Source organism: Malurus melanocephalus, unplaced genomic scaffold (assembly GCF_030028575.1).
Source record: "Malurus melanocephalus ecotype Western Australia unplaced genomic scaffold, MMel_1.1 scaffold_318, whole genome shotgun sequence".
Taxonomy (NCBI): domain Eukaryota; kingdom Metazoa; phylum Chordata; class Aves; order Passeriformes; family Maluridae; genus Malurus; species Malurus melanocephalus.
The window spans coordinates 59,232-74,976 of NW_026623550.1; the positions used below are offsets into that span (position 1 = coordinate 59,232).

Genomic DNA, 15,745 nt, shown 5'->3' on the forward strand with positions numbered 1-15,745 from the left:
GGTGTATTGGCAGCCTGAAAATAGACAGCTCCAAATGCAGCACRGCTCATCTTCATCCTAATCCTGAAACGTAATTACACCACACTGCTCATTAACTGTCTCCAGACAAGCATGTTCAAAAGTASTCACCTACCACAGACTTCTCACTGTTCCCAGGCAGTGTCTTACACCTCCCTTAACATAAAAAGCCTTTAGATCACCACATCATAGATAAATTGCTGCTTTAAACAYTGCTCCATGCAGCTCTCTACAACCCCTGAGAGCACAGACAGCAGAGAACACAGTGAAACATGCAACAAATTCCCGATGTAGCAAAACTGAGATTGCCTTCAATCCAGCAGGTCTCACATGAATAATTTTTCAGAGACATTTCTGACTTCCCCACTGCACCATAACTCCTCTCAACTGCTCCTCCATTCTTTGACTTGTTCCTACAGACACTGTCAGTTCTGCCCTGGACCAACACACAAGCTTACATTGCTTTAGCTCAAAAAGCTGACCATTTCCCATCACATAAGATTAACTCAGGCAGATTTGTGCTGGTTATCTGTACTCCTCCCCCTGGMTGCCCTGAGATAAGGATCCTGTTGAGTGGTAATTAAGTTTCATGCATTTTTCCAGCAGTCAAACGCCAGCACAGGCCCATGCAAAAAAAAAGCACAGGTAAACAAGTACAGAAAAGGATGTGTGTGTGTATAGAGGTCTTGAGAGCTGCTGRGAGAGATGAGGAAAGCTCTTTGAACCTGTATGGGTTAAAGAGGAAATGTTATGGTTAAGAATTCCTAACCACCCTCGAGAGACCCCTGGTTTACATTAATTATTCTGTTGCCTTGAGCACTCAGGGCCTCCTGTGAGCTTCTATCTATAAGTACCCAACTCCTCCTCCTACTCACCTCCAAATGAATCCTTTCAATGTGCTTGATCAACCCCCTCAGTACAGCAAGGGAACTGCCCAGTCAAAGCTCTTAAATCATACCAAAATGGGAAGGGCAACAATCCAGAACTCCTTTTAGCTCTCCAGCAGGTCCCAGGGAGGCAGAGGACTGCCAGGCAAGGAAGGACCTGTTCCACACTGTAAACCCCACTGCACTTTGATCCCAAGACCAGCTGTGGAGTGAGCAAGACCCAGAAGAGACCAGCAGTCCTACTCTCACCTAAATAATCTACTTCTCTTCCAAACAATGGTATGTGGCAAATATACTTTTTTTATTTTTGAGAGGCTGATCCAACTCAGCCACTGCATCACAAGYCTGTCCAGGCACCCTGCAGGGCAATGGCAGAGTAGAATTGGATGCACCAGGAGGTTCTGCACACCTGGAAAAGCAGTCTGGTATCTTATCTCTTTYAAGTTTTCCAGCAATGCCCACTGTGCAGGCTGCACCCACACACTCCCCTCCTAAATCCCACAGGGACAGAAAACTGAAGGTGTCACATCACACCACAGCGAGCAAAGAGCAGCAGAGAAACAGGCCTGGCCAGAGAAAAAAGGCAGCAGCTCTGTGAAGAACAGCGCTGTGCTTCCACTCCCATATCCCTGCTCTACCCCCTGAAACACCCTTCTCTTTCACAAGCAAGAAAACTGATCTGAGCCACTTCTCACCCTCGATTCTCCCCACTCTCCTGCCCACGGCATCATCTCCAGACAATTCACTGGGACTTACCCCTGGCAAAGTCTTCTGTTCATGCAGCGCTGTCTGGGCTTTGATGGCAGARTCTCTGGCACAATATGTGAGGAATGCACAACCTGCAGCAGATACAGCGAGTGTCAAGTTAGACAGGCAGTTGCAGATGAACATCACCACAAATGTTATGTAATTTGGATGTGTCTAAGGCTCCAGGGAAAAAAAAAGACAAAGAAAGAACATTAAAGGACTTGCAGGCCACATCTAAAGTCTGTTAAGAGCTGGAAAAGGGTCCCAGTGAACCMAGTGGGTTTGACACAGATGTTGAATAAGGTGAGACACGATGGGAGAGCAAAAGGGAAGCTGATCTTGTCTGTGGCAGAAACAATCCCAAACACAAGGATCAGGGGAGAGGCAAGGACCAGCACGATTACTGATTAAAAAAAGAAGCAAGGAAAGAAGAAACGTATCTGGGATTTTAGGATTATACAAAARCTCCATGATCCAGATTCACAAATCAGGGAAAGCTATAGGAGGAGAGGCCTGGCCTTCTGTGCCATATGATGCACACAAACACACACCAACRTACATATGCACGACAAGGGAAATACAGAGCCCAGCAAAGCATCATGCATTCTGCAAGGGCCAACTTAAGAAGCCAGATGAAAACCACACAGAAAAGGCCAGATCCTGACATTCTTAGTCAAGATATGACTCAACATCTCAGCCGAATTCTGGAGCCAAGGGAGGAGGGGAGGAGTGGTAGCCCCTCCAGGAAGAAGAGGGATCATCTTTGGGTGCTCTGATGCTAAGAATAAGCAAAGGAAAAATCTGGCTGGTTATCAAGAAACATTTCCTAGCAGAAAGAGATTTAGACTGTGGAATGATCTCCCCAGGGAGGTGCCTGAAGCTCCATCACTTGAGTTGTTTCAGATGAGGAGAGGCAAAGCACTGGAGAATAGAATCCATCTGACCCSCTCACTCACCCCCCTCCTATCCCCAGTGGCATTCCACATCCCAAGCAAAGGCAGGACAAGTCCCTCTGGCTTGCTGCAGAACAGCCCTGCCTACACTGCTGTGCTGGGGCTGCAGATGCGTTGTTAGGGCCAGACAGACTCATTTTTTTGCCTCCACATTCTTGTGCTTGGGGCACTCCAAATCTGCTTCAGCTCTCCATGGATCCAAAGGTGGATCCCGCCTCTCCACCCCAGTGGGAGTCCATGGTACACAACACAACAGGCAGAAAGCAGCTCCTCAGGACAATCCCAACCACAGCAACACAATTATCCTGTTCTTCCATCCCAAACCTGCATAAACAGTATGCAAGCACTAAATATCTCTAAGAGGTAATTAAAGCTCCTGATTTGCCCAGGTTGTGAACCAAGAATGCTGCACCAAAATCAAACGTGGGACCAACAGGTAATTTAACAAATGCAGTGAGGCCAGGAAGAATGCAGGTAAACTCAACTGCTCCTGGCAAAGGCAGCTGGCTCCATTGTGGTGTGGAAGTTCCCCTCTGCCTTCATTCTTCCCCACTGACTGCTCTGACATGAAGCTTCAAAAGCACCTCTATAAYCAGGGACCAGACTCTCTGACCTCTATGACCTGTTTCTAACAGATTTGAAGGCCTGGTCACCAAAGTGTCAAACACGGATGCTTACCCAATTCCACCTGCTGCTCCAGTCTGCTACTTTGCAAGTCATACAAGACTCACTCTAAGACAATTTGGGTCAGGTTTAGCTCKCAAAACTCTGAAGTCAGCAGTTGGGAATAAGCAATTTATTCCACTAAGAGCTTCAGTGCATTGGTACTATGTCCACGTGCAGTGAAAACACACCATCCCTGCTTCAGGAGCCTCAGCCATCAAACCTATGAAAACTCAGGATGGGAGCAGAGTTAAGTCTACATGAAACATGCAAATCCCATCCTTGAATCTCATATTCCAGTGCTCAGGAATGTCAAAACTGAGGTAAAACACACTGTCAGGCTCAAAAACCTCAGTCCATGGAGGACAAGCTAAAAATGAGRATTGGACAAAAGCACACCATTTAGTGGGGATAAAGGAAAAACACTCCGAAGGTACGGTCATCATGCCAGATCAGAGATTTGTCAAATCCAGCAACACCTACATCCCACAGCATCTATGTGAAGAAGTGACATGAAATCCCTCCCTAGTAATATCATTCATCGTTTAGGAGCTCAGGTACCAAGAGACAGCATCTTCCAGAGATAGACACACCCTGTAACTGTGGAGCACGAAGATGCCCCACTCCAACTTCAACCCAAGGGCAATCCTCACTGCTGCTGTGCTTTACAAGGATGTGGCAATTTGCTCAGCAGAAGCCAGCTTGTGCTCCTTCCCTTCACCCAAGCATGAAACAGCACTCAGGCAGCCCCTCATATAGGCACAGCCTGGTCCACTGCTCCATCCCCGAGCTCTTCATGTCTCTCAGCTTTGAGGTYTGAAGACATTCCTCTCATTCACCTCATCTCATTCATCTCATCTCATTCTTACTTCCCCAACAAGAAGAATCTGGGAGGCTGTAATGCCTGTGGAAAGGAGGGAGCTAAAGATGTCAGCTATGTCTTTTGGAAAACAAGATTACTGTCTTCCACAACCACAAGTGTTGGAGGTGGGATGCAAGAGGCAATTCCATTCTCTTTGCAAAGTCTKGGTCAGAAATACAGGAAAAGGTTTGGCAGAAACACTGTGATCTAATTGTGGGGAAAAGAAACATCCTTCCTGAAGTGCCATTATCTCTTCCACACTAATTCTTCAGCCCCTCCCTGGGATGCTGTGACAGGATTCTGCTCACCATATCTTTCAAGGGTTCTTTGGGCTCCTAACACTTTGAGCCACCCAAAGACCTGCTCAAGAGTGAAGAGATGTCCACAGAGGTGCAGAGGAGCCTGTCMCTCTCACTAGGTTTTCTCACTTCCACATTTCCTGCTTTAGTTCACAGCAAGCTGGACCGACAGGCTGATGCCCCTTTGGGCACTTCTAACACCAAGTCAGCTGTGCCTGCTGAGACACAGGACRTGCTGTTAGAAAGTGCTCAGGGTGTTAAGAAGTGTCAGCCTGGAAGGTCCCAGGCACCCAGGCAGTGCCATTGACCCATTCCCAGCAYGCAGAGCACTGTCTGTAAAGCCAGGCCACCATTATTCTGCCAAAGAGTCCTAAAACAACCTCTGTCCCACCAGTTTAAGTGACACCACCCAACTTCCACAGGCTCCAGGAGGGTTCCCAGCTCCTTGAAGGCAGAATCTTGCCTAGTTCCACTTGCAAGAGACTGCAGAAAAAAAAATAATTCTGTGCCTGATCCTTCCTACAAACTACACATTGACTCTGGAATTTACAGTCCCTACAGATCCTAAACATTACTCCACACATCAGCAGTCTAAAGCCTTGAGCAAGAAAAGGCTGCCAGTTTGCAGGGGAGAGGGATCTCTAGATTCTGCTTAGCATCACAAATCACATCAAATACTTCAGCAGGGGAAGCATGGAGCCAGTGGGGAGCTAATCTCCAAGAAGCTCAGTCAAAACTGGGCTGCCAGGGAGGCAAGTTGGGCTGAGGGCGTTGTTGTATCCTTGCCCTCTGGGAAAGCCACCCATCTGTCCACACGCCTGCAAGAGGGCTGCTTCTACCCCTGCTGAATATTCCCCTGAGTTTAGCATCTCACACTCCTTAATCTCTCCACTTTCCCTACCATGAGCACTCCTAGGAAACCCATCCAGCTGACACTTGTGAAGGAACTGCCTTCTGCCTCATCCTGGAACACAAGGCCAAAAATTTCCACTTGATTCTCCCCACTCAGCCTCCCCTGACCCATTCCAAAAGCCTGTTCAAACACCTCCCTGCTCTTCCCATGAAAATATTAGCTTTGAGACAAACACTGCCATTAACATGCAAATGCATCTGTGATTAACATAAATAGAAAAACCGCCTCGTGAATAATATTAGGCTAGAACAGTATCAGCTGCYAGTAGTTAGGTTGCTGAGACATGACTAGTCAGGTACTAACAAAACCATTTCATAGCAGAGCTCACATTTCTACATCTGTAAGATTCCCCTCTGTTTCCATCGGATTCATCCATTCTCAACACCCATACAGGACCAGCTCTTGGACACTGCAGCCCAACTCACACCTCCARTCCCTGGCAGACCTTTTCCACCCTCTTCTCCTCCCTGGAGGCAGAGGTGGCTGCTCAGCTCCATGTCAAGCTGCAAGGGAACACAAGAGGACATGCTGGGCATCACCAGCAGCGCTGGCTTCTCACACAACTGCTTCCTCCCCTTTGGGGAGAGAAAGGGAAAAAAAGCAGATGGAAGCTGCATGTGAGCTGTCAATTGGATCTCACTGCAGATCAGGGAAYGTGGGGAGAGAAAACTGAGTCTGCTGCTACAACTGCCCCAGAAAGGTTATGGCTTGTGTACAGTGCAGGAASGAGATTGCAGACAAAGTGTCCCCTGATCAGTGGCTGTGACAATGCTCCAGGCCACTGCAGCTCCTGGGTCAGGCCTGGCACCCTCCAGGCCTGCTGATGCCAGCAGCAGCTCCTCACCAGGATGGCACTCCTGCATGGAGCCCGAGCCACTGCAGCCAGATCTGGTAAATGAGAGTGATCAGGCATCAGGGTGGGTTGGATTATGGATGTGATTCTCTCACTGCATGCTAAACCCCCACACACTTCCTTGTGAAGGATGACTTCTTTGGAGAGGCTGTTCCCAAAACAGGCTGAGGATCTACATGCAAATTCATTACACCAGGGAAGGAATCCCAGCCTCTCCCTTGGTACARAAAAGGACGAGGAGGGGCAGAGGGAACTTAAGGTGTGTGGAAACAACCCTACAACAACCACCACAGAACGTACACATCTCAACAGCCTCTTCTGGACAGAACAACCCCTGACCATCAACACCTGCATCCACTCATAAAAACGTTAGAACCAAAAGGATGTATTCATTCTGCTGCAGAAATCCTGCATTTAACATCACACACATCTGGCTAATACCACTGCTGCCCCCTCTAATTTCCATACCTAAGCAGATCCCCAGAATTTGTCGCCTGCCTGGAAGCTGACCTCAAACCACACAGTCTATATTTAAGATGTCAACTGGAATGAAATGTGCAATTGCCTCTTGCCTTGGGCCCATTCTCCTCCTTGCTGAGTTGAAACCTTCAACTCTCAGTCACCTGGCAGCAGGTTTGGATGCAGTTCCTTGCACACAGAGACACAAGCACATGGCATCCTCGTTCTTCAGTCACAACCAGACACACTTCTTCAGCTAAATTCGTGTCAGCCCAGCCCCCACAGGCTTCAATGAGGAAGTGTTTTCCTTTTGTGCTGGAGTTAAGATTTTGGCCTTTTGTTTGAAAATAAACTTGTTTTTCTCTTGTCCTTTACCCTCTCTGGTCAGCCTAGAACGGTTCTTGTTGTCAAGGCACCCAGTTTTTCCTACCCTCCCTCCTAAATCTGAGGCATCAGAACTGGGCATGGCACACTCCCTCCAGCATGCACCAACACATGGCTCCGTCACAGATCATTTTAGGGCACAGCAGCCCAGGCTGAGCACCGACAGCTTTCAGGGCACTCACTGTAGGATCCCTGCAGATTGTTCTACCTGTGCCAGGGAGCGAGGCTGTCATCACCCCCTCGGATCTTACAGCAAACAACTCTGCGAGTTCCCWTCCTGGCTGGAGCCGTGCTGGTCACAAGATCCCAAACACCTGCTGGGGTGGGGTAGGGCCGCTCTACTGAAGGGAGCTGCCACACGGAACGCGACAGCTCTTCAGCATAAAAACACAACAATAAGCGAGGCTAAAGGAGCCTCTTCAAACTTTTCAGCACCCACTAAAGGTCCTTCAGCGAAGAAAGACCCCCTCATCTCCCCGTGTGCCAYCACGAAGGCCCCTCACCTACCCTAAACGCCACTGACAGCAGCAGCACATTGGCGGCCAATATTCTTTGTTGCGCGGGTTTCAAAACCGCAGCGCCGAGCCCCTGTCTGGGCCGGTCCGAGCCCCCTCAGGGGGCGGCCAGCAGCCCAGCCTGGATCCCGCTGCGGCCCCCGCGGCAGCCCCGGCCCGGCCCACGCTGCCACCGGCGCCTTTGTCACCGCAGCCCACGGGCGGGCGACAGGCCCCGGGCAGCCGGCGGGGCGCGGGCCGCGGCCGGGGGGCTCGGTGGGGCTCCCTCAGGGGGCTGCCGGACCCCGCCCGCCGGCGCTGGGGATGCGGACGCGTTCCCGAGCAGGGGATCGGGGGCCGCCAGACCCCGCTGAGGGGCGCGRGGGGTGCGGGAGAGCAGCACATCGCGGTGGGTCACGCGTGGAGCGACCCGGGGCCCGCCGCCCCTTTGTGCGCGCCGCGCCGGGCTCTCACCCTTGTGCATGCCGGTGTAGCGGTCCTTGAGCACGGTGAGCTCGTAGATCTTGCCGAACTGCTCGAAGAGCGGCTTGAGGTCCTTCTCCTCCAGGTTGCGCGGGATCTGCCCCACGAAGAGCTTGATGGCATCCAGGTCCTTCATGCTGTCGGGCTGCGCCGGGGGCTCCGCGCCGCCGCTGCTGCTCATGGGGGAGGCTCGGCGCGGCGGCGGCGGCGGCGGCTGCGGCGCTGGCGGGAGCGGCGGCGGCTGCCTCCTCGCCTCGCCCTCGGTGAGTCTGGCCATGCCCCGCGCCCGGCGCGGCTGCGGGCGGGCGGGCGGGCGGGCGGGCGGGGGAGGCAGCGCGGCGGGAACGGCCCCGCCGCCAGCGCCGCCGCCGCGGCGCCACAAAGAGCCGCGCCACAGCGCCCCCTGCCGGGCCCCTCAGGAGCGGGGGGCAGCGGCCCAGGCACCGGGAGACCCCCGGGAGGGTCACTCCACACCGGCCGGGAGCGTGGTGAAAGCGGCGTGGGTGAGGAGAAAAGGCGGCTGTCACCGCCGCGATACCCATCCCCGCGGGAGGATGAACTGTGTTTTTAGGGCCCGGGAGCGAGGGGAGAGCTCTGAGCACCCACGAAGGCAGAGCCGCTCCACATCCGTGTCAGAAATTAGCATTCGCCCCATTTTTCTCGGTKCCTCGGCACCAGGGTGTGGAGGCGAAGAGATTTATTTAAAGCAGGAAATTTTGTAACGCAGCCGTGACCCAGCGGCGAGCGCAGCCACGAGCATCAGGGCTTAGCTGAGGGGAAGCCATACATGGCCCCAGGCCTACAACCCCCTCTCTGTCCCCGCTTTTCTATATAAAGTCCCCCTTATTTCTCCGAGCAGCGCAGCTCCCTCCTCACTGGGGCTCGGTGGAGTTATCCCCAGGCTGGACTGTGTGACACCAGATGGCCAGGAGCCGGTTTGTGTGTCCATGTCGAAGCAGCCATTGTTGGTACCGGGATCAGCTCTCCCTCCCCCGTGATKCCTGAGAGATCTGGGGAGGGTTTGAGGCTCTGGATTGCTCTCCCCCTGGAATCCCCAGCTCTGGCAGATGCTGTGAAGCACTGAGGGGATGTCASCGCTGCAAGCAGCACGGCCCAGGTGGCTGTGTCACCTCTGTGCCCCACCTCTGTCACGCCGATGGAGCTCCATGGGGAGCAGCGGTGCTGCAGGGATGCAGCCCAACCCAACCCAACCCAGCCCCGCTCCGCCGCCCACAGCCACACGCTGCCTGCAGCTCCTACGGAGCATTCCCTCTGCAGCCTGCACGGCTTTTTGTCGTCACAGCACACATTTCAGCCTGTCATGCTGCCCCAGTGTCCCTGAAGATGAATACACTCCTGCGCCCTCGTGCTGGGAGGAGGGAGGGAGGGAGGCAGGGAAGGAAGGAGGGGGGTGTTGGCTGGGTTGTTTGCAGAGAGAGCTGTGGCAGAGTCAGGTGCTCGGCTCCACTGAGCATGCCAGGCCTGTGGCTGTGAAAAGGGCTGTGAAAAGGGCTGTGGTGCAGGCACAGCCTGGCCTCGCTTCCCCTCGAGTAGTCTCTGCTGAGAGCTTCCTGCCACCCCCCTTTGCTGCTGCCCTGGATCCTGCGGAGGAAGGGCAGCAGAGAGTGGAGAGGTGACCCTGCTCTTCCACACGCACAGCCAGGACAGCCACAGTTCTGTGCTCCCACTGCAGCCCCATTCAGCATTCTCCTCCCTGCTCCCATCCTTCCTCCTACCCTGTCCCCACAGTGCCCCACACGCCAGCTCGCTGCCCAGAGCCTCAAACCCTACCCASATCTCTCAGGCATCGTTTTACATAGGTTCCTGCTCCAGGGGACACGTGTAGCACGTTTCCAGCTGTGCAGAAAAGGTTAGGAAAAAGAGGGATCCCAATCCTACAGAGCAGAAGCAAGAATGGAGAATACCACCTGGCTCCCAGGCCAAAATCATGGCAAGAATGAGAGAGGCCCCTGCAGAGCCAGAGATGCTGGGGATTCCTCTTTGCTTTCGTGCTCAGCAGAGCTACAGCTCTGTACTCTGCTTTCTGCAGCACTGGTTTTGTGTCCAGCTGTGAGTGGAGGTGCCAGAACACTTACTGAGGGTCAGCAGATGCAAGAGCCTGGRATTTGCATCCAGGCTTTTCATGGAAATGGATTCACAAAGGCCTGCAGCTTTCTGCAGCCCGCTCTGAACCCAGGGATGCTGCAAAATGTCTCGAGGCTGGAGAGCTGTCTTATGTTTGAAGGTGTTATCACCCCTAAAATTCACCCTAAAACCCACCCAGGATCTCCTCACACTGGTCAAGCTTTTTGTTTACATATCTAGCAGAGACTCTCAGGGTTCTGCCATCTATTTGGAAGCCAYGGATGCATCAGCTGGGAAGYCTAWGGTAAATCAAACTGTTCTCATTTCYAACAGCTGCAAACAGATAARKCAGTATTTAAAACGAGGAATCTTTATTGCCACAGCAGCAAWCCTCACCTTGGACAGAACACACCTAAGCAAGTAAATTTTTGRAGCACCTTTCCATGCCTAGCCTGCTTTTTCACATCAGGTGTTGCAGCAAAAGCTGCTCTAGGCTTATGTTACAGCTCAAGGGACCCAGTGCCTCGGGTAGAAAATGTCTATTTAGAAGGAAAGATAAATCCAGTGTCTTTTGGAGTCTGTGAATGGACATATTATAATCACCCTGACTGCAGCAAAGAACAACAGACATGAAAATTCTGCTGGTAAATGAAAAGCAGTGCAGCTGTCAATCAGCACCTGGAGTTTACAGAGCCAGACAGAGAATTATATACCAGAGTAACAGGATTAAGGGGAAGATAAAAGGCAGTCACAGCACCAAGACAGAGAAAAAGGGAAACCACAGGTCACCTGTGCAGAGGAAGAAGAAACATGTTGCATCTGCCAGGGAGGAATCTACACAAGAGTGCTAGAAAGAGCACAGGAACAGATTCTGCCCAAACCTGAGATGCTGCTTCAAAAAAGAATTGTTAGAAGAAAAGCACATTGTATGCCAAAAAAATTTCTCTCCACCGAGAGACATTTGCTAGTGAAAAACACCTGAAGTGTTTTCTTTACACACATCTAGGCTTCCCTGGTTTCTTGTGGCATATAMGGATTTGTATTTAGACAGGGGTAAGATAAAAGGTGACGACATCTTCAGATCTGAGAAGGGCCCAAACAAAGGGCAAGGAACAGCAAGGTACATTTTGCATYAGGAGTGTCTGCCCAGTCCTTCCAGCTCCTAAAGGCACTGAGCAATGGAGAAAATACAAGCTGGAGCTCTGAATCTCCACATCACCTAGGAGACACCATTTAAGGCAGAAAATCCTCACCACAGCCCAGAAAAAAAAGAGGGAGAAAAAAAAAAAAAGGATTCTTAAGACAGTCTGCCTTCCCTTACCTATTTGATCCCCAAGCAGAAGAGCCAAAGGRCTAGTTAAGACAGTCCTGGCAGAAAATATCCAGGCAATAAGACAGTATCTCAGGAAGATAAAAGTTATTCCTGTAATGTGATTGCTTCTGGTCGGAAGCAAAAGATTCTGCAGCCAGACTGCCAGCCTAAGAGAAAAATATCCTGTGTGAAAGGATATAACTTGCMATAAGCCTTTATCCTCTCTTGTCTACCAAGACCTTGCTGTTYAGCTTTCACTGAATATCTGTTTTACCATCCAATTTAGAGGTAAGGGATTTTAACATTTCGAGAAACCAAACATAAACTAAATTTTAAGGCTTRTGGAYTTTTTGACCCAAGTTGTCACAGTGGGTAAATTGGAAGCAACTATCTCACATTCCCCCTATCTTTCTGATCAAGAGCAGCAGTTCTTTGAGGATTGGTTTAAAAAGAAAAAAAAAACAAAACCAAAACAAAAATACCAAATGAAACAAACAAAACCACACCACCTTGTGGAAGAAGTTTGGGTTGTTTGCAAACTGCTTCTTCCAATGCTTGAAAGCAAACTGGTCAGGAAACAATGGGACATGGCCATCTTTTCCCAAATAATGTGTGGCAAATCCTCATCTCTATAACCATCCAATATTCAGTTGAGCTGATTGAGTTCAGTTTGGATCTCRTTTTAATCAGCAAGGATATTAAGCTCTGCTGTTTTGATCTGACTTCTCCCTTTGCTCCCCAASCACTCCAGGAGCACAAAGATGGTTGTTTTGGTCACGTGCTTTCGTCTGGGTACCCCTTAAAAATAAAAGGACTGAGCATTCCTAGCATCTCTGGGTCATCCCTACATCTGCTTCTCATTCATCTCTTTCTTTTTGGTAAATTTTCTATCTTCCCAATACTTCCCATTATTGTATATTAAGATATTACATTTGAAATATTCCACAGGAATAAGCCCACGGCATGAGCAACCTGGCTTGAGGACACAATTTAGTTGTCCTCATCTTCTCATTTACTTGAGAGAAAGAAATGTGGCACCTGAGAGGATCAGAGGAGAATGTGCCAATCATCAGATTAACTCATCTCCACCCCTGCTCCCAGCAGCTACACCACTGAGCCCTTCAAACACTTCTCAGAAGTTTTCATGAAGATTTCTTTTCTCCTGCTATCCCTTGTGAAGGGCTAATCCAGCAGTGACAAATGCAGCCTCGAGAAAAGCACATTTTTCCATTCAGGACTCCACCCCACATCTTCCACACATCCCCRGGCTGTTCTGGCTCCAGCAGCTCCAAAGAGCAAGGGCCTTTGTACCTCCTACTTCACCAAGGTGCTGTAAGTGTCAGATATATTTAAGAGCATGAAGCATTCAGATACTATGGAAACCAGGGCAAGAGAAAAACCAAAAATAGATGGAAGACGCAAGCTGTTGTAAGGTCTGGAAAAGCCTTGCTGAGGAAGGCTGTGCTTGCTGCAGCTGATTGCAGAGTGGGATCCATTTAGAGCTCGAGGATAAAATATCCTCTCTCCAGTCTTTCCGTGGTTTGTCATTTTTCTTTGCCACGGGGAAAGGGATATTCTTTGACTTCCCCTCTATTTAACAGGCCTCCTAATTACCAGTTCCTTTGAATGATTCATATTCTAGTGTGCCCTTCCCATGACCTGGAGTAGGCTGCTGCCTGACTGCTTCTGTAGAGCAGGAGTATTTGGGAACATACCATGAGAAAAAAAAAACTACCACAGAGCATTCTCCTTCTAAAAGGGAAATCCAACAGTGACCTACAGAGAAGGGTGYCTGAAACAAAGAGTTGTTTGTCTGCCTCTCCTTTTTATAATGCAAATACCTGTGTTGTGCATTCTATATTAATGATATATATTTTAATATATATATTAATATATATAAAAATAATATTCAACCTCTACAGGCAGACCAAGTGCTAAAGTGGAATAATACATTCACTCAGAAAAAAAACTCCAGAATGGCATATGGAGGAAGCACAGAGGATGCCAACACGAGGAATGCAATCATCTTCCTCAGAGATGGTCAACCAAATGGAGGTCAGTAATAGCAYTTCAGCATCCCTGTCAAGAACTACTCAATTCTACCACAGAAGCACCATCTGAGAATAAAAGCTCAAATTCCCTTTCATGAGTCCCACAGTCCCTGCCAAAAGGGAACACCTCCTCTTCACTGCCTTGTTCCAGGGGCTTTTCTGTCACCTTCCAAACGTTGGCCTTCGTTTTCAGCCTTTTCCTTGCCTTAGAAGATGTTTCTTTTCTAGAAAGACACATCACCACTTGGAACAGCCTGGTCGGAAGAGCCGGGACCTCGGCACCCTCCTGGTACCTTGGCATCCTCCTGAAACCTCGGAATCCTCCTGAAACCTTGGAATCCTCCTGATACCTCGGAATCCTCCTGGTACCTTGGCATCCTCCTGGCATCTTGGCATCCTTCTGGCACCTCGGAATCTTCCTGGAACCTCGGAATCCTCCTGGTACCTCAGCATCCTCCTGGTACCTTGGCATCTTCCTGGTACCTTGGCATCCTCCTGGAACCTCGGAATTTTCCTGGAACCTCAGAATCTTCCTGGAACCTCGGAATCTTCCTGGAACCTCAGAATCTTCCTGGAACCTCAGAATCCTCCTGGAACCTCGGAATCCTCCTGGCACCTTGGCATCCTCCTGGCACCTTGGCATCCTCCTGAAACCTCGCATCCCCAACACCAGCCTCACGGACAGGCAGCCACGTGTCCCCGCTGCCGGGAGGGAAGCGGAGAAGGAAGCGGAGCCCCGGAACGGATGGAACGGGGATACCGAGCCCCGCTGGCCCCGTCCCGCATCCCGGGGCTGTTCTGGCCGTGCCCCGGCGCTGCACCGGGCTGGGAGCGCTCCCCAGGGCAGGGCAGCGGCTGAGCCGGGCCGGGGATGGCACCGGAGGATGCTCCCGGGACCTGCGGGCAGCGGGCGGGGCTGCCCCGTGTCACCGCCCTGTGTCACTGTCCAGTGTCACTGCCCCATGTCACTGCCTGGTGTCACCGCCCCGTGTCACTGCCCAGTGTCACCGCCCCGTGTCACTGCCCAGTGTCACCGCCCCGTGTCACTGCCCAGTGTCACTGTCCAGTGTCACCACCCCGTGTCACTGTCCAGTGTCACCACCCCGTGTCACTGTCCAGTGTCACCGCCCTGTGTCACTGCCCCATGTCACTGCCCAGTGTCACCGCCCCGTGTCACCACCCCGTGTCACTGCCCAGTGTCACCGCCGCATATCACTGCCCAGTGTCACCACCCCGTGTCACTGCCCAGTGTCACCGTCCAGTGTCACTGCCCAGTGTCACCGTCCAGTGTCACTGCCCAGTGTCACCGTCCAGTGTCACTGCCCAGTGTCACCGCCCCATGTCACCGCCCAGTGTCACCGCCCCGTGTCACTGCCCAGTGTCACCGCCCCGTGTCACYGCCCMRTRTCACYGCCCARTGTCACCGCCCGGCCCTACACGGGACTGGGACACGGGGACAGCTCGTTCTTGAAGGGTCTTAACAAACAGAACCCCTCGGACACTCAGCATCAGTTTGAATTTAGGTCCAGCTCTCCCGCTCTGTCACATTCAGGTCACTCTGTCACTCCACACCTCTGACCACACTTGGACAAACTCATGCTCAGGGAACAGATCTCTCTGCAATGATTATAATTGGAATAAATAGTTTAGTGTTCAAACAGGCATTGGGTAAGGACAGAGGCACAACAATCTCCACGAACACACGGTGTTGGCTGCTGAGGTAACCAGTTTTTCACAGTATCAAAGCTGTTTTGCATAGAAACTTTAATTATTTCACAGGAGCACAAACCTTTTGGATAAACAGGAATTTGCTCACCTCAAGGTGCTGGAATCATGCTTGGAGTGTGTAAATATTTTCTGTCACATTATTTTACTTTTGACTATACAGAAAGGATGAAGCTTTTAAATACATGGATTTTCTCCCTTTTTATAGAGGGGTCTATTCCTCCAAATAATGCAAGGAGATTCGAYTTTTTTGAGTAAATAGTTCTCTGASAAATMTATCCATCAAACCTATTCACTTGGTTTATTTTTCTGAGGGAAAAAGGGACAAACAAATAAAAAAAAGTTAAAATACTTAAATATTATTACATTTATAATCCTAAAATATGTAAATCGACTGCAYTGAATTTTCTATTAGCTTTTAAATATTCACCTCAATATACATTTGTTCTTCAGGGCACACAGGAGATAAATAATTGAGTTAACATTGCTAGATAAATCAAATCTTTTTCCTGAGCTGCAAATATTCCAGATTATAATCTTGAAGTTGCTATGCAGTA

General features: G+C 50.5%; 1 protein-coding gene across 3 annotated transcripts in view; it reads right to left on the reverse strand.

Moving 5' to 3' along the window:
• The window catches only part of CELF5 (CUGBP Elav-like family member 5), a 36,420-nt gene extending 28,128 nt beyond the window's left edge, over positions 1 to 8,292 (reverse strand). For 2 of the 3 annotated variants that reach the window (XM_057377599.1, XM_057377598.1), the window contains exons 1-2: positions 8,007 to 8,292; positions 1,662 to 1,744 (exon numbers count right to left, since the gene is read on the reverse strand). In XM_057377599.1, the coding sequence (XP_057233582.1) occupies positions 1,662 to 1,744; positions 8,007 to 8,292 (369 nt within the window). The remainder of the gene's footprint in view (positions 1 to 1,661; positions 1,745 to 8,006) is intronic. The other variant, XM_057377601.1, reaches the window with a different exon arrangement.
• Positions 8,293 to 15,745: the final 7,453 nt, after the last annotated feature.